This window comes from Somniosus microcephalus, chromosome 12 (genome assembly GCF_052327205.1).
Source record: "Somniosus microcephalus isolate GS21.2 chromosome 12, FLI_Smic_1.0, whole genome shotgun sequence".
Taxonomy (NCBI): Eukaryota; Metazoa; Chordata; class Chondrichthyes; order Squaliformes; family Somniosidae; genus Somniosus; species Somniosus microcephalus.
The window spans coordinates 226506221-226525878 of NC_140998.1; the positions used below are offsets into that span (position 1 = coordinate 226506221).

Sequence of the window (19658 nt, forward strand, 5' to 3'; positions counted from 1 at the left end):
ATCGGCGTCCTCCTGAGGGCCCCACCATCACAGAAGCCAGTCTTCAGCCAATTCGATTCACTCCACGTGATATCAAGAAACAGCTGAGCGCACTGGATACAGCAAAGACTATGGGCCCCGACAACTTTCCGGCTAATGTGCTGAAGACTTATGCTCCAGAACTAGCCGTGCCTCTAGCCAAGCTGTTCCAGCTACAACACTGACATCTATCCAACAATGTGGAAAACTGCCCAGGTATGTCATGTCCACAAAAAGCAGGACAAATCCAACCCGGCCAATTACCGCCCCATCAGTCTACTCTCAATCATCAGCAAAGTGATGGAAGGTGTCGTCGACAGTGCTATCAAGCGGCACTTACTCACCAATAACCTGCTCACTGACGCCCAGTTTGGGTTCCGCCTGGACCACTCGGTTCCCGACCTCATTACAGCCTTTATCCAAACATGGACAAAGGAGCTGAATTACAGAGGTCAGGTGAGAGTGACTGCACTTGACATCAGGGCAGCATTTGACCGAGTGTAGCATCAAGGAGCCCTAGTAAAACTGAAGTCAGTGGGAATCGGGGGGGGGGGGGGGCGCGGAACGCTCCACTGGCTGGAGTCATGCCTAGCACAAAGGAAGATGGTTGTGGTGGTTGAAGATCAATCACAACTTTCACCACACGGACTGCAGCGGTTGAAGAAGGCGGCTCACCACCACCTTCTCAAGGGCAAATATGGATGGGCAATAAATGCTGGCCTTGCCAGTGATGCCCATATCCCATAAACAAATACATTTTTTTTTTTTAAACATCCTGAGAGGGGGTACAGCAGTACCTGTGGAGTAAGAACAAAAGACATCACTGTTACAGGGTTGCCCTGTGATTTCAATGGACTTGTGGGTGTGACAGTATTAACTCAGGAATTTTAATAAATTATGGATGTATGTCTGAGTAGGAGTGAGCCTTTGGCTTAATGGTAGCATTCCTGCCTCTGAGTCAGAAGGTGAAGGATTCATGCCCCACTCCAGCCAGCCACGGGGAGCGAAGACCAGAGCACTGATCTGAATACTGAATTGACACCCAGCTTCCAATGGGTGCAGGTGGCCCTCCAAACTACCCCCCCCCAATATTGTAAAGTGTATGTGGGGCTCTTTAGCCTTGGTTGCAGCCCACCTAGGAGAAAGAAAAACTTGCATTTATATAGAATCCTAGAATAGGTACAACACCGAAGGAGGCAATTCAGCCTGTGCCAGCTCTCTGCAAGAGCACTTCAGCTAGTCCCACTCACCCGCCCTTTCCCTGTAGCCCTGCACATTTTTTTCCTTCAGGTACTTATCCAATTCCCTTTTGAAAGCCACAATTGAGTCTGCCTCCACCACCCTTTCAGGCAGTGCATTCCACATCCTAACCACTCGCTGCGTAAAAAAGTTTTTCCTCATGTCGCCTTTGGTTCTTTTGCCAATCACCTTAAATCTGTGTCTTCTAGTTCTTGATCCTTCCGCCAATGGGAACAGTTTCTCTCTATCTACTGTGTAGACCACTCATGATTTTGAACACCTCTATCAAATCTCCTCTCAACCTTCTCTGCTCTAAGGAGAACAACCCCAGCTTCTCTTGTCTATCCACGTAACTGAAGTCCCTCATCCCTGGAATCATTCTCGTAAATCTTTTCTGCACTCTCTCTAAGGCCATATAACGCCTTTCACGACCTCAGGAGTCACAAAGCGCTTTACAGCTAATGAAGTATAGTCACTGATGTAATGTAGGAAACACGGCAGCAATTTGCACACAGCAAGCACTCACAAACAGCAACGTGATAATGACCAAATCATCTTTTTCTAATTGATGTTGATTGAGGGATAAATATTGGTCAGTACACCGGGGAGAATTCCCCAGCGCTTCTTCAAAATAGTGCCATGGGATCTTTTACGTCCACCTGAGGGGTCAGTTTAACATCTTATCTGAAATATGGAACCTCTGACAGTGCAGCACTACCTCAGTACTGTACTGGAGTGTCAGCCTAGATTTTGGTGCTCAAATCTCTGGGGTGGGTCTTGAACCTACAACCGTCTGACTCAAAGGTGAAAGTGCTATCAACTTAGCCACGGCTGACATGGAAAGAACTCTGAAGATAAAAACTATGAAGATCACAACGAGAAACCACCTTAGCTACTCTTCTCCAGTAAGTGGCTCAAGAGTCTAATGTGTTAGGACCTGCCCTAGGGAAGAACACAACAGATGGATGTTACAATATCCTACTATCACCAATGTTATGAACTTTATAATTCACAAGAACATAAGTAGGCCCTCAATATCAGTGTGGCAAAGCAGAAATAAGAAAATCTAGAGCAAGAAAAGGACTTTCAGCCAATCAAGCCCACTCCATCTACAGTCCATTTACAATTATTCCATCATGGACTTCTCTCCCACATCACCTGTTGATCCCCAGTTTAAGGAAGCACTAAATTTCTTTCCCGACTTCTCCTGACAGTTTTGTTAATTGTCTCTACAACTGTCAATCCTGCTTCTTCACAAATATCGATTCAGCTCCTTTTTAAATCTGCAAATTGCACTGAAATAAGCTATCTAATCTGAGAATTTCTTTGTTGTTGCTAATTTCTAGGGTTGTGAATTTTGTACTTGTGTCCTCCAGTCCAACACTAACTCCAAGTTAAATAGCATTTTTTCTTCCACCTCACCTGTGCCTTTTGTTATTTTGAATACCTGTTTCATATCCCTCCTGTCTTTTTGCTAGTGACAATAAGTTAGTGCTCGAGTTTTACTTATGTCTTAGTCCCTGGAGGCCTGCAATCCTTCTGACCATTCTTCACTGAATCCTTTTGAAAGCATTTCAGGTCTTTCTTTGACATAGAGTGGTTCAAAACTGCACCTCATACTCCAGAGTTGCCCTCATCATTGATCATAATATACTTCAGAAGTAACCCAGCATCTGATCAGCTTTATTAGCCAAATGCCTCACACTAACCAGATGCTTTCAAAATATGGCATAGTGGTTAGCACTGTTGCCTCACAGCGCCAGGGACCCGGGTTCGAATCTGGCCTCGGGTGACTGTCTGTGTGGAGTTTGCACATTCTCCCCGTGTTTGCGTGGGTTTCCTCCGGGTGCTCCGGTTTCCTCCCACAGTCCAAAGATGTGCGGGTTAGGATGATTGGCTATGATAAATTGACCCTTAGTGTTAGGGGGATTAAATACGTGGGGTTACGGGGATAGGGTGGGATATGTGTTGGTGTAGGGGTTATGAGGATCGGGTGGGTTATGTGTCGGTGCAGGCTCGATGGGCTGAAATGGCCTCTATCTGCACTGTGGGGTTTCTGTGATTCTGTGTGATTCTGATAAATATGACCACCCACCAATCATTTTCTTTTTTTAGTCTCTGCCATTGGGGACTCTTTCATTTTTTTTGGTATTGCCCATTTTAAGGGAAGAAACTTGGACAGATCCCATAGGGGAAAAGCTAATCTAGCCCTATGACTTCACTCACCTACTTAAAAAAGAAATCTTTCCTGTGCATTTTTGAGCTATAGTTTGTGCTCGGGTGACTCTTAAAAGCCAACTGTCTGCCTTACTGTTCTAATTTAATTTGTTATTTTTGTTTTACAAATCAGCTTGGTGGGACCAGCCCCTTCTTGAATTTTAGTGGTGTTCCCTTATCAGGGGAGACACTTGTGGGCTTTGGTTTGCCTGAACCCACAATTCCATTGGCCTAATGAAATCGAACCCTTTCAAGTTACAGGTGAGCCAGATCCAGCCTGAATTTTGGTCGTGTCGCGATGATTAAGGGGGGGCACTTACATAAATGGGAGTTGTTTTAGGCTTCTCTATCATCACAATTTTATTAACTCCTATCCCTAAACCCTACTGCTGTCATTTATTTTTTATTTACTTTATTCTTAATGCTCTTTGCATCATAAATATTAAAAAATTCTTAATTGACCTTTCTGATAGTGTTATTAATTTCCTTTTTTTTTGTTTGTCCTAGGCCTGCCTTACTCGTTTAAATCCTCCCCCACTGTTTCATTTACCCTTTCTGCAAAAATATTGGTACTCATCCAGTTTAGGTGACTCTCATCTTAACTCAAAAAGCCTCCTCATGCCCCAAACTTGCCTCAATGTCCTAGGAATCTAAAACCCTCCCCTCTACACCATCTTTCTAATATCTAATTGCTCCTCCATTACTCATTCAGCATGTGAGATGGCAAAGAAGCGTGAGATTACCACTCTCAACGACTTACACTTTAATCTAGAACCTAACTCTTCAAACTCCATCCTACATCTGTCCGACATCGCCATCCTACTCTTCCCTAAATCATTTTGATGGGCAATTTCTGGTTGGTTTCCCTGCCTTTCTAGAAATGTTTCCACCTGTTGCACGACATCTCTTACCCTGGCACCAGGGAGGACACATATCATTTGCGACCCCAGTCACAGTTGCTAATCTCTAATTATGGAATTTCCCACTACACAACTCATCCATTCTCATGGGTAGTGTTTCTCTTCTCATTGGTAATCGCTTACTTCACTGTGCAGTGATGTTGTGACGCATAAAAATAGAACATTTAAAAAAAGTGTACAAAGACCTGACAATTTCTAGGACTTTCCCCCCCAAAACTGAGAAACAAAAGTGAAGGGTGAAGATCAATAGTGCAGGTCACCAAGGCCAAAAAGAATTAAAAAGATGAAGTAAACCAGGAAGTAGCAACTGGGTGATGCCAAGCTCGAGTTTTAAAAGCCTACAGAATGTAGGTGGAGTGAAAGACTAAAGGTGTTCCACAGTTTTGAACTCCGAGGAAAATAATGAGTTAAAGTAGAAGATGGTGCGATTAATCTGGATTGAAACACAGGAGAAGTGTGTTCGACAGCATCTTTCCATTTTAAAAGGAACAAGCGATAAAGGAGCATAAATTATAATAGTGTTGATCAAATAAAGACAGAAGAGGCTCTGATGAAGAAAGGGAGTTCAGAAGCTAGATGTAAGAGAAGGAATGCCCATCAGAGGACAGGCTTTTTTTTTGTTCTAGTAATGAATGCGAGATAGGCACAAGAAGAGCCTCCATACAGCGTATTCAAGTCTTGAACAGACATGGGCTTTATAAAAAGTGAAGAAAGGTCAAGACGAAAAGCAACGCTAGCCATGAATGAGGAAAGCCTCTACTCGGAGGCAGCTTTAAAAATGGAAGGGATGTGGAAGTTCCATTTGAGGTCAGGGAGACAGTGAGGCCAGGAATGTCAATATATGAAGAAAGACTAAGGCCACGATTTTGCAAATGGATGTGGCTTGGGAGCGGGTCAGCTGGTTTCCGGGTTCCAGTCCCGCCCCCAACTGTATCCGGCTAACGGACATGATTTTACGTCGATTGGCCTTGTTAAGCCCACCCTGCGGGCTTGCCAGCCAATTAAGAGGAAGCCAGTCAGATGATGTCATTTGATGATGCATCATCTGCCAGTTTTCTTAAAGGGACCATGCACAATTTTTCTTTGACAGCTCATTTTTCAGTGTTTGACAGCATTGAGCTGCTGCAAACACTGACAATCACTGTACAAAGGTGAGCTCTTGCACCCAGGCTTGCCAATGACTCCCTCCATAGGCTAGAACAGATGGCAGCTGCAAGTGGGGTTACAGAAGCGATCTGTCACTGGTGAGAGAGGTTCTCCCAATGAAGTGGGACTAGACAGCCAATTCAAAACTTGTTACCTACAGAAAAGTGTAAATGCATTAAAAATGATTTTCCCAACATTTTCTTACCTCTGAAACTCACCAGTGCACCATTGGATCCTTCACAACACTTCTGCAGCTGTCATCAATGCAGAAACATTACAGCACACTCACAACATGCCACACTTACCTGGCGTGGTGTCCGGACATCGGGGAACCCGAGGCAGAAGCAGCAAAATTGAAAAAGAGCCTGTTAACAAGTATCAAGTACCTGTTAACAGGAAGGTAAGTGGCTATAATCCTCTTCCCGCCACTAGGTGCCGGGTCCATGTGCAAATCGGGGACCCGACACTTGGGAAGATTGATTGGAGGCAGGTTGACAGCAGTCCCGCCTCCAATCCCGCACTCTGAGGACTGGCAAAATTCCGGCCTAAGAGTGGAGCTATCAAGGCAAGAGGTGTTAGCTGTTGGTTCAACTTGTGAAAGACATGAAAAAAATAATTGAAAAATAAAAGTACATACAGTAAATCAAGACATAGAATTAGCATTTAGGCTTAGATCATCTTCGGCTGTGTTCACCAATTACTAAGGGCTGGATTTTGCGGGGGGTCAGCGGGCGTGATCAGTGATGGCTCGGGTGGGAAAGTGTTTTTTTCCTCAACGGGTCAGGACCCCGCTGTGAACCCGCCGCCACACGCCTTTCCCCAATGTCGGGTCTGTCAGCGCTGGGCAGACCCGACACGCAGCGGCGGGTTCGCAGCCAGGGACCCAATTCAGGTAATTAGTGGCTTGTTTAGAGCCACTTAAGAATGAATATCTGCTCACCACCTGCATTTGACAGCTCGTCCATGAGTCGTGGACCGTGTCTGTCAAGCTGAGGCAGGAGGTCAGTGGCCATTGAATCAGTTGTTGAGTTGAGAGATTCAAATGTATAGTAAAAGCTCCCACCTTACACAGATATCTTCCCTCAGCCACAAACTCTTCCTCACTGCATTTCCACAACAGATTCACTATGCTGCAAGTTTTTACACAAGTCTCCATCCAGTCTGACCTCATTACCTCTCTCACCATTGACAGATCACTTCTGTCATCTCTGCTTCACCTGCCATGTATTCCATCAGCATGGTTGCCCTTTATACCCTCTCACCTTGGTCCTCAGAATCCCACCACGATCAGCCCCAACATCAGCAGCACCAGGCACACCAGCAGCACCAACAACACCACCACCAACCTTCTCCGTAATCATCTGATGTTGCACAGGACAGAGGGCATCAGCACCCGACCACACTGCTGCCCGGCAGGCCAGGGATGGCCTCACCATGGCCAGATTTACTTCACTTGACACTTGTACACCCTGGCTGCCACATGATGCGCCAGGTTGGCACCACCCCACACCAACACCATAAAGCCTCCCTACAATGCCCAAGCCATTCCTTTTACACTCATCACCATTGCAGGGGGTACCGTTATGTCTCACCATTCACTGCAACTCACTAAGCCACTTCCAAAGGAGCACACAAATCTGTCTAAGAACACAAAGTGTTGAAAATAAAGGTTTCAATGTTTGACACCACATTAACAGAAACTTTACATGAACATTGCATAAAACACCCAAGTGCCTACCCTTGTGTGTTGTTAGTTGGTATCATTGCACTAGGATGAGGGTGAGTGTGAGAGGTGGCTAGTGAGATGGGGATGTGATAATGTAGGTAGAGAGGGATGGGTGGAGGTGCAAGGTAAGTTGGTGTGAGTAAGGAGTGATGGGAGGCACAGCAGGATAAGGTTGAGTGTGGCTTTTTGTGATCTAATAAGATCATTGATGCGGCACTGCACCCAGGTCCTCCTGACCACGTCCCTGTTTGTGCCCTCCTCTGCAATATGTTGATCTCCTGGGGAGGTTTCTACCACCCATGGGAAGGGAAGAGGACCTCCCTACGTGCTGTGACTCCCTCCATAAGCATATGGAGGGAGTCATGGGAGAGCCTTGGTGTAGCCCTGCACCTCTGTGCAGTGATTGTCAGTGTTTGCAGCACCTCAATGCTGTAGAACACTGACAGCACAACGGCAAAATAAAGTTGGCCATGGTCCCTTTAAGGAAACCGGCTGATGACGCGTCATCAAATGAAGTCACCAGACCCGCTTCCTCTAATTGGCCGGGGAACGTGCTGGGCTGGCTTAACAAGCCCAATCAGGGGAAATTAATTTCAGAGGCCAGGATGGAGCCAGCAGCAGGGTCGGGACCCGCCACCGACGTCACCCGCCACGGTCTCGCTGAGGTTTGTAAAATCGCAGCCTAACTCTTTCTGGACATTAATGCACCACACAGACAGGAGAAAATAAACATATACTAGAAAAATACTTGGCAGCAAACTAATTAAATTGATATATACACATTGCATCACATCACACCACACACAGTTTAATCACTTTGCTCCCAACCCAAACTTAAAACCAGATTGTGTGTATTCTGGTATAGACCTGCACTACAAACTGTGTTAAGGAAATTCATTTTACATTTGGTTTTTGTATATTTGCTCGTGTGAGGATACACATTTCATAAAGGGCATATTGGAAGTACACACATGTGGACATCAGATGAAAACAGGATCAGGCTTGGCTGTGATATCCCCATGTTAAAATAGTCACTTTCCATTCACCGTCAAAGCTCACACATGAATAAATCACATACACTCCTTGAATGGTACTGAAATAGTTACGGATGAGGTTGAAAGAGGCCTAGGAGCCTTCATAGCCTCAATACTCAATGCAGAGCAGCAGTCAACAAAGCCAATAGAATGCTGAATTACATAGCTGAAATAGAAGAATATGTCAGAGGAAGATGTGATCCAACTGTACAATGCTCTGGTCAGACCACAACTTGAGTAATGTGTCCATTTTGGTTGCCAAGAAACATAGAGACATTCAAGTATTGGAGGCAATGCAGCCAACAGCCACAAGGCCGATTCCTGGTGTCAGAGACTTGAGCTACGAGGAAAGATTGGAGCAATGTGGGCCTTTCAATCTGGAAATGAAACATCTAAGAGATGAACTTATGGAAGTATGTAACATAGTTAACAGTATGGAAAAACTAATTCCAGAAAACCACTTTGAAGCAAATTGCGTGAGTAAGACAAGTGGATACTGGTTCAAACTAGAAAAAGTACAGTTCAGTCTGATATCAGGAAGTTATTCTTCACTTCAAGAGTGATCAATACATGTAATGATCTTTCAAATAGAGTATTGGAGATGAAAACTCTGGAACTGTTTAATAACCAAATGGATGCTGTAATGGGGGAGGGCTTTAGGGTAGAAACATAGAAGATAGGGGCAGGAGTAGGCCATTCGGCCCCTCGAGCCTGCTCCGCCATTTAATGAGATCATGGCTGATCATCCAAATTTATCCTTGTTTTCAAATTTAGATCTCGTTGCCTATTCCCAATTTCAAACTGACTCACCAATGTCATCATCTGTTCTGTCTATAGGATCTTTTGCCAGGCAGTCTCTGACAATGTCCATGCTCATCAGTGGATCTGATGGTTTCCCAATGTCCTCCTTGTTATCATCTTCAGCGTCTACTGGCAGGCCACTCAGGTCCATGTCCCCAGCTTCACACTCTGTGGCTTTCGAAATAAAAAAATTGCATAAGATGATCATGATTAGCAATGATAGATACACAGGAACAGAAGTCTGCTTTATCATTTTGTTAGGTATGGCAGCATATCGTTTTAAATACAATTCCTTGCCCTTTCTCCATATCCCTTAATTCCATTACTTCCCAAGTACCTATTCGACTTTTAAAAACCTCAATTTTGCATCTATGGTCTTCTGTGGCAGTGTTTTCCACATTCTCACAACCCGTTGTTTGATGTTTGGCCTCGGTTCACTTAAATAATCTTTGCTCAAATTTAAGATTCTTTTCCCTTGTTCTGGATTCTCCTATTAAAGGTCAATCATTTCCTCTCTACCTATTGATTCTCTTCATTATTTTAAACACTGAGATCAAATCACCTTTAGCTGTATTCACCTCCAGGTAATATAACCCAAATGTAACTAGTCTCTCATTATAATTATTCCCTTCATGTAGATATCCTCATACATTAGGCAAAATCCCTAATTCATAAAAACTCAAAGTTTTAAAAGTTTCTGATTAGAAATAAATTAAAAAGACCCATTATCCAAAATTTGTGCCAATTCATCGCTTGTAGGAGGTGGCTATAACTAAGCTCTCTGAAATATGTCAGGTGAGATTTTACTGGAGCTCATTATTTAAGTTAAAGGGGTAAAACTACCGGTCTCCTCCATAAAACATGTGATCAGGCATACTTACTGTTTGACATGTTCTTGCGGTAATTTTGCTATTTTACCTTAGGACATGAGTGAAGTATGCAAGCCAAACACTCTACCAGATGGTGCCTAAATGGTGAAGTTAAGAAAGGGTACAGTTAACGAGGGTTCAAACAAAGGCCAGAAGAGGTGAGGCACCTAATATTCCGCTCTGGTACTGTTAGTAACAGGAATCAATTCTTTGTGCTTAGAGTCGCTCCATTGAAAACAGCTAGGCCTAGAAATTGGGTATAGCCCCGCCAGCACGTTTGCGCCGAAAATTTAGCGCCCGCCGCGGAGCCAGTTGTGCCCGCCCCATATTCACTTTCAGCGCCCCAAAGCGGAACCGGGCGCTGGTACAGGGTGTGTCCGCCCTGCTTGGGGCGCTGAAAGTGAATTTCAGCGCTCCCGGTCCCGCTGCGCCACCCGATGCGGTGCGGCAGGCTGCTGTACTGCAGGCCTCCCCCTTCTCTTAAGGGGGAGGTGCCTGCAGCGGCTGGAGCCCCGATTGCAAGTGCCGGCAAAAGAGCCCGGCACAACAGAGAAGTGCCGGGCTCCACGGAAACCAGTCGGCAATGCCGCGGGGGGGGGGGGGGTGGAGGAGGCCAGGGAAGGAGGTGCGGGCAGGCGGCCGCCGAAAAAGCGGCCGCCCCGCACCTCCACCTTAATTTGCGCCGCTAAGGCTGCAGTAAGGACCCGGTCTCCCGATGTTGTTAGCGCCCGCCACGGAAGAGGCGGCCGCTACTGAAGATGGGGATCGGCGTGGTTTCGGGTGGTACCGGGGCACTGCGCACACCGATGATGTCATCGGTGCCGGCGCAGGGCTACCGGCTAACGCCGATGTTAGGGCCCACCTAATTTCGGGCGCGACGCAACTTCCGGCGCAACCCACTCTTTCGCCCCTAATTGGGCGCAAACGCAACTGAATTTCTAGGCCCTAGTGCCTTAACTTCAAACTGGCCTGCACACTCAGCTGATAGCATGCTCTTCCTGGATGTGATGGTTTAGGCTCAGTTCCCAGGTTGGGCCAAAGATGTGGACCTCATTACAATCAACAGAGCTCCTCTAGGATAGCTCTGAATCAACAATGTTATGAACCAGGCGAGCAGCAAGGCACATCTCCCAACAGTTAAAGCATTTGCTGCTTTTTGAAAATAGTAACATTTATCTTTTTTTTTTAAGTACTAGGCATCGCTGTTGAAGAAAAATGAAGAAATTGGTATGGCCCTATCACTGTGAAATTACATAAAATTAAATACACCTACCATTAATTCAAACTTAATTCAAACTATCTGTTTATTAGAATTTTTTTCAAGCACAAAATGTCATGTGCAGTTTCATTTACATTGCTTAATTCAAATTACTAGCAAAAAACAAATCTGAATTAAGTGGAGTAGACAGTATAAGTATGATAAAATGTAAACATATACGTTTTCTTTATATTGTGTGGATTTTTGGACGTTTTGGGACATTTTACTATTTTGAAGGTGCTATATAAATTCAAGTTGCTGTTGTTATTGTTGATCTGTCATAACATTTCTCATGGGAAGTTGGAGGATATGTTTGATGAGGAGGATTATATGGTTTAATGCAGGATGTATTAATTGTGATGGTATAGTTAAAGTGTGGAACATTAATGTTTAAAAATAAAGAAATAAATGTGAGAGGGGGAACAGGATTTAAGAAACACAAATAACTGGATTAAAAAAAACAAGCATTTGGAGTGGGAGCAAGAAAAAATTGTAAAACGTTGTTCCCTTCGAAGAAACTTGTGGATGAGTTTGACTGACAGACAAATAAAATGCTTCAAACACTGTACCCGGCTTATTGCTATCTACTCTGTTTGACCCCCTTGGCTCCAGGGATACACAGGAATTACTGCCCCCACCCCCCCAAAATTTTCAGGCACTGCTTGAGTGGGCACTGAGATTCATGGAAGATAGGAGCAGGAGTAGGCCATTCGGCCCCTCGAGCCTGTTCCACCATTTAATGAGATCATGGCTGATCATCCAAATTCAGTACCCTGTCCCTGCTTTCTCCCCATACCCCTTGATCCCTTTAGCCTTAAGAAATATATCTAACTCCTTCTTGAATATATTTAATGAATTGGCCTCAACTGCCTTGTGTGGTAGAGAATTCCGCAGGTTCACCACTCTCTGGGTGAAGAAATTCCTCCTCATCTCAGTCCTAAATGGCTTACCCCTTACTCTTAGACTGTGACCCCTGGTTCTGGACTCCCCCACCATCGGGAACATCCTTCCTGCATCTAGTCTGTCTAGTTCTGTTAGAATTTTATAAGTTTCAATGAGATCCCCTCTCATTCTTCTAAACTCTAGCGAATATAAGCTTAATCGACCCAATCTCTCCTCATACGTCATTCCTGCCATCCCAGGTATCAGTCTGGTGAATCTTCGCTGCACTCTCTCCATGGCAAGAACATCCTTCCTCAGATAAGGCGACCAAAACTGCACACAATACTCAAGGTGTGGTCTCACCAAGGCCCTGTACAACTGCAGCAAGACATCCTTGCTCCTGTACTCGAATCCTCTCGCTATGAAGGCCAACATACCATTTGCCTTCTTAACCGCCTGCTGCACCTGCATGTGTCACCTTCAGCGACTGGTGCACAAGGATACCCAGGTCTCATTGCACTTCCCCTTTTACCAATCTATTGTCGTTCAGATAATAATCTGGACTTGGGCCCTGTGCCACAAGTAGCATTCACACTCTGCATATGTTGTTTAGAGCTGTTGTTTAGAGCTGTAAATTGGACTGGGCTTGTTTGCGGGTTACCTTCTTCCCTGTAAGTAGAAATGCTCAACAGCATTGTAGATAATTCAAGTGAGAACCTGAAATACTCATGAGCTGCTGTTCTAACTTCAGGTACTTGTGTCTAAAACATCCAGGCATAATTTTGTTTTAAGCTGAACCAATTTGGCTATGACTAACCAGAGAAGCTTGAACTAGAGCTACCCTCTTAGGCAGTCTGCTTATGTATAATTTGTACCAGAAGTCCTTGAATAAAGTGTATGTACCTTTGAATATATCGACCACATGAATCCAAAACATTTCAACACAGTCTCAGAAGGTAAAGTCAGAGACATTTTGCATGCCAGATTTTTTAAACATTATATAAAAACATGGAAAACCACTGGATATTCAGCAATAGGTTGTATAAATGGGGCCTCCTTCTGATATCATAGTATTCCTGTACAAACTGTCAGGAGTTGCTGCCGCTGAAGCAGCCTAGGCAGAAATAATAATTTTAACAGCCCACATCGGAAGAGGGAGTTGAAAGCTTGAAAAGACTTGACACAGCAGAATCTCCATTAGGTCATAGGTCAACTAAGTTCCTCATTAGCTCAGTTGGTAAAAATGCTGAGTCACTAAGTCAGACCAACAGGAAGGTCCAGATTCAATTTCTGGTTTGTGGTGAGTTAGGGGATTTCAGCCAGGGCATCATAAGGGACGATACAATTGGCCTCAGTGCCTTTAGGCTGGAGAAGTGAAAAATATTAGCCTCGATCCCCAGTCCTGGTCATTATCCAGAGTCTCTTGCTAAAAAGTGCATGGTTGTGAATGTGGAGTGAAGACAGGATAAAGCTTCATTATGATGTCCCTATAGTTGAATAATCTGTTGACATTTACTATCTAGGGTCACATCAGGAATGGCTACTTGGACAAGATACTAGAGCACAGTTGGTGTTCATGGAACTATACTCCAACATAAGTCAGTGGCTTCAGAAGAGGACAGAAGGAAAAAATAAGGAAATGATTTCTTAAAGAAGGGCTCTCACTATCTGGATCCACAACTGGGGAGAGAGTTAAAGGAAATGTTACTAGAGTCAAGAATATAAATGTACTGCAAAATAGTTGCCTGCGTCTGCCTTGACTACTCAGAGGGCACATTCCCCTTCTTCCTCACCTGCTTCCTCATCATGTTTCAAGATAGAATAAGCACTGGTAGCTCAGGATAATAAACACTAAACCCCAGGTGAATTGACTTGGTTCTTCAGCATCAGACTCAGTGACCATCTAATGACTTTAAACACTGATGTCAGTGCTCGTCTGTATCATGCATGGTGCAGAGGCTGAGACAATAGCTGCCAACAGAACCTGCCATTTGCTTGAAGAGCTTAGTAATAATAACTGAAGCCACTGCCTCCAGAAATTCCTTCTCAAGTTTCCCAGTAAAGGGGTCCTAAACGTATTGAAACTTGCAAAACAAAAACAGCAGAATTAAGAAAAAGCCTGAAAAATCTGACTAGTACATGATGGAAATCAAACTTTCCATTGGTATCAGTAGGATTTCAGTGAAGCACTAGAGTTGGTATCATAGAATCATAGAAAGTTACAGCACGGAAAGAGGCCATTTCGGCCCATCATGTCCGTGCCGGCCAACAAAGAGCTATCCAGCCTAAGCCCACTTCCCAGCTCTTGGTCCATAGCCCTGCAGGTTACAGCATCCCAAGTGCACATCCAAGTACTTTTTAAATGTGGTTAGGGTTTCTGCCTCTACCACCCTTTCAGGCAGTGAGTTCCAGATACCCACAACCCTCTGGGTGAAGAAATTTCCCCTCAAATTCCCTCTAAACCTTCCACCAATTACTTTAAATCTGTGCCCCCTGGTTTTGACCCCTCTGCTAAGGGGTATATGAAACGTGCATGTACTCTGGTCTCTTATTGCCAATAGTACAATTAAGATTTTGCCCTTCGGTTGCCCTTAGGTTGCATCTGGAGAAAATATTTTCAATTGCACAACACTAAGATAAAGTACTGTGGTTATAGGTCTGTCACTAGCGGTAGTAGTGAACAGGAGCAATTTTAGGTGATTAAGTGCATTGCACAATGAGCATATCTCACAATGTTAAACTGTATTGCCTTAAGTACCACTTCCCCTGTATTGGTAACCATGTGCTAAATAAGCCTAGTGACAACAACTCTTTCTGATACAACAGTTGAAGCAGCTGCTGGCAACAGAAGAAGGATGTAGCCAGTTGAGGACCGATACGCAGCCAAGTGGAAAAGATCATCAGGCACATAGCACATTGGGGAAGAAATTCGGATCGGGGGCTTGCCACGCGTGCAAGCCCCCGATCTGCACTTACCTGACGCGCCTGCCGTTCACCTCCAGGGACGCCTGGAATTCCTTTTTGAAAGAGGAGAATCCCGGGCAGCGTCTGACGTCACGCCGCCCAGGAGTGCAGCCAGCGCGAAGCCTGGAGCGCGCAGTGCAAGTGAGACACGCCCCTTGAGGTCTCAGTTTAATAGGACACGGCCCCAATGTTTCTCACAAACTGCAAAGCATTTTTACATGCAGAGCAGCATTTCAAATAGGTTTTTGGTATTTTTATGAAGCTTTTGGTAACTTTTATAAACTTTTAAAAACGTTTACATTATTTTGAAGAATCTGAAGTAGTTTTAAACAGAATTAAAGCAATTTAAAGACTTTTAAAAGCTCTGAAAGAATTTTTTTCATTCCATTTATTTATTTAGCAACGTCGTCGTCATACGTGTCTTCACACTGTTCCCTTTGGGGAACTGTATGAAGTGGTGGAAGGATTTATGGCCGTGATTAACGCTCCTTCCGTGACCGTAACCATCTTTGTACCAGCCATTAGGGTGGTTAGTCCTATGGCGGGAGGGTTTTACGGGCTCCCACAAGCTATACGAGGAGGGGGGGCCACCCACACCCACGGACGCAAATATCCCACTGGATGTCAACCCAGAATTTAGAGCCGGAGCTCCGACTCCACTTGCCGGGACTCTCTGGAGCGGGGTTCGAAACCCTACCCCGTCTGGCCCAGCGGCGGGGATCCTACCACTACGCCAAAGGCCCACTCCGATTAGCAACGTGAAATGGCTGGAATGAGCACAATTCACGGCATTAAAAGAACTCACAATTGAACTGATGATGACCTCAGCAATCTCCTCAACGAGGTGGAGGCGCAGCGCCTGCTCATCATTGGTAATGAGAAGTCCAAGGCGCCACAAAAAGGACAGATGATAGCTTGGTCTTTCAAGTGGCGGCATAGGGCTCCAGTCACGGGGAGGGAAAAGGCGCAGGAAACGTATGGGTGTCACCTTTTGCGCAGAGTGGGCCTTTTGCGTAGCGGTAAGCATCCCCGCCGCTGGGCCAGAAGGAGTAGGGTTTCGAACCCCGCTCCAGACAGTCCCGGCAAGTGGAGTCGGAGCTCCAACTATAAATTCTGGGTGGACATCCAGCGGGATACTTGCGGGTGTGGGTGGCCCCCCCCCCTCAGATGGGTTGTGGGAGCCCGTAAAACCCTCACGCCATAGGACTAACCACCCTAATGGCTGGTATGAAGATGGTTATGGTCATGGAAGGAGCGTTAACGTGGCCAGAAATCCTTCGACCACTTCATACAGTTCCCGAAAGGGAACAGTGAGGATACGTACGACGATGACCTCTTGCGCAATGCACCTCCTTGGACCCTCAGTCGCAGATGCGAGGGGGCAAATCGTGCAATTGTTAAATTTTTCATTTTGACATGTAAAATGTTGGCCCAGTAATTCCATTCCAAACGCGTGAGTACGGTCGGGGTACTCACGCGTCTGGCCGGAGGAAATGCCGGTTTTCAGCATGCACAGCGCATGCGGGGAAAACCGGCATTTCCTGTCCTCTGAACGAAGGGGTTCAGAGGCAGAACACGTGCAACTGCACAGGCAGCGCGTGCGCAGTAAAATTCGCCGGTTTCATTCATGCTTTCAGTGAGGTTAAGTCCTTACAACTTACACATGAAAAAAGCATGAGTACAGTTGCTCCAGAGGCTGCGGAGGAAGATATATTTTATCGTGGAGCTTCTGAAAGGCAATATTTTTGTTTGGGAAAGGGAGGAAAGTTATTTTAAGAAATGCTGAGGTAAGTTTTAAAGTTTATTTTTGTTTTTTAAAATGGGTTTTCAGTACTGTAGGTAGAAGGAGCAATTGTGGCTATGTGAATTGAATTTGCTGTGTTTATTAAATGTGAAAATGACTCCAACATTTTTAAGAAAGAAACTTTTCATCAGTAATATATTCTTTTAAGTAATTATGTATGTATGTCCGTATATATTCCTTTACGTATATGTATGCATGTATATATTCCTTTACTTATGTGTATGAATGTATGTATTTAATTATGATTTTCCAATTAAGTTACTTTCTCTGAAAGTCATAATTAGATACAGACATTCATACACATAAGTAAAGGAATATATACATACATACATATACGCAAAGGAATATATACAGACATACATACATAATTACTTAAAAGAATATATTACTGATGAAAAGTTTCTAAGTAATTATGTATGTATGTCTGTATATATTCCTTTGCGTATATGTATGTATGTATATATTCCTTTACTTATGTGTATGAATGTATGTATTTAATTATGACTTTCAGAGAAAGTAACTTATTGGAAAATCATAATTAAATACATACATTCATACACATAAGTAAAGGAATATATACATGCATACATATATGTAAAGGAATATATACGGACACACATACATAATTACTTAAAAGAATATATTACTGATGAAAAGTTTCTTTCTTAAAAATGTTGGAAATGTTACATTACTCATTTTAGAAGTCATTTTCGCATTTAATAAACACAGCAAATTCAATTCACACAGCCACAATTGCTCCTTCTACCTACAGTACTGAAAACCCGTTTAAAAAAAAAATAATTAAACTTTAAAACTTACCTCAGCATTTCTTAAAATAACTTTCCTCCCTTTCCCAAACAAAAATATTGCCTTTCAGAAGCTCCACGATAAAATATATCTTCCTCCGCAGCCTCTGGAGCAACTTTGCACATGCTTTTTTCATGTGTAAGTTGTAAGGACTTAACCTCACTGAATCCATGAATGAAATCGACGAAGTTCACTGCGCACGCGCTGCCTGTGCAGTTCCACGCGCTGTGCCTCTGAACCCCTTCGTTCAGAGGACAGGAAATGCCGGTTTTCCCCGCATGCGCTGTGCATGCTGAAAACCGGCATTTCCTCCGGCCAGGCGCGTGAGTACCCCGACCGTACTCACGCGTTTGGAACGGAATTACTGGGCCATTGTATTTTAAGGGCAATATCTGGAGATGACCTTTGTTGTGAAAATAACAGTTCTCCTAGTTCAGTGCTGTCCAATATGTTATCCACTAGCCACATGTGGTTAATTGGGAATCCAGCTAACTGCATTTTTGATTAGTAAATAAAAAATAAATAGACACCCTTATTGGGCATCTCAATACTCATATCCACACAACGTATGCACTTGTACTTTAACCTTTCTGGACATTTATTGATAAAATTGGTAAGACTAAAAGCAGAGTGTGCAAGTGTTTTTTGATTGTTGGGTGTGCTTTACTTCCTTAGTTACCATTTACTGGATATCTGCTAAAATGTTGTGCAACACGGGAAACACCAGCAACATTATATAAAGAGAGCTGTCAACATGGTCAGTTTGACGAATTGGAAGAACAGCTCCAAGAAGCTGCACTAAGATGTACTGTGTCTGATGAATTCATATCAGAACTCCAAACTTTGGTGAAAGAGAAAGAGTGCAAAGATGCGGAAGTACATCTACTTATATTATGTGTAATCCTCTCTAACTTTTACCACTGCACAATAGAGAGCATCCTGACGAACTGTATCACAGTATGGTATGGCAGCTGTAGCTACTATGACCGGAAAGCCCTGCAGCGGGTAGTCAAAACTGCCCAACGCATTACCGGCACCCGGCTACCGACCATAGAGCACATATACCAGAAACGCTGTTTACGGAGGTCACGGACCATCAAAGACCCTACCCACCCCAGCCACAGTCTGTTCGCCCCCCTGCCATCTGGGAGACGCTACAGATGCATTCGCACCCAAACGACCAGATTTAGGAACAGCTTCTTTCCCAGGGCTGTCATCCTACTGAACTCCACAAATAAACTCTAAAGCCTGCACATCTGTCAATGCACTTTATTATGTTTATGTTAATGTATTACAAGCCAAATGAATGTTGAATGTTTAAATGTCTTAATCTAAATGTACACTCTCGGGAGCCGCAAGCCTACATTTCGTTGTACTGCACTTGTGCACTAACAATGACAATAAAGTTGATTATTATTATTATTTTTACTAATGTTTCCTACACTTCCTACATTACAACAGTGACTACACTTCAAAAAGTACTTCATTGGCTGTAAAGCACTTTGGGATGTCCTGAGGTCGTGAAAGGCGCTATATAAATGCAAGTCTTTCTTTTAAAATTAGTGCATGTGGCTAAAATGGTGCCACCGTAGCCACACCTGTGGGTAATCAGTGATTTCTATTGGACAACACTGACCTAACTGTATATATGAAGAAGAAAAAAAATGCAGAATTCCTCAGAATGTTTCTCTACTTTATGGCCTTTATCGGTTTCTATAGAAACAGATTTTGTGTTGGCAATCCTGCTAAAAGTTAAGCTGAGCTTGGCTCATTTAGTCGTACTGTCCCCTTTGAATCAGAAAATGTTGAGTTCAAGCCCATTATGTTTTGTGCACATAACCTCGGTTGACATTTCAGTGCAGTACTTACTGCGCGAGTGCTGCATTGTTGGCGGTGACAGCTTTCAAATGAAAATGAAAATCAAGGCCTGCTCATGTGGAAGTAAAACATCACATGCTACTATTTCAAGAAAC

The 19658-nt window shown here is 44.0% G+C and overlaps 1 protein-coding gene across 2 annotated transcripts in view; it reads right to left on the reverse strand.

Moving 5' to 3' along the window:
- The window catches only part of LOC147110218 (rap guanine nucleotide exchange factor 2-like), a 113325-nt gene extending 103134 nt beyond the window's left edge, over positions 1-10191 (reverse strand). For both annotated transcript variants that reach the window (XR_015080403.1, XM_086004126.1), the window contains exon 1: positions 9111-10191. Coding sequence is in view for 1 of the 2 variants with exons in the window: in XM_086004126.1 (XP_085860252.1) it covers positions 9111-9354 (244 nt within the window). In the remaining variant the exon portion in view is untranslated. The remainder of the gene's footprint in view (positions 1-9110) is intronic.
- Positions 10192-19658: the final 9467 nt, after the last annotated feature.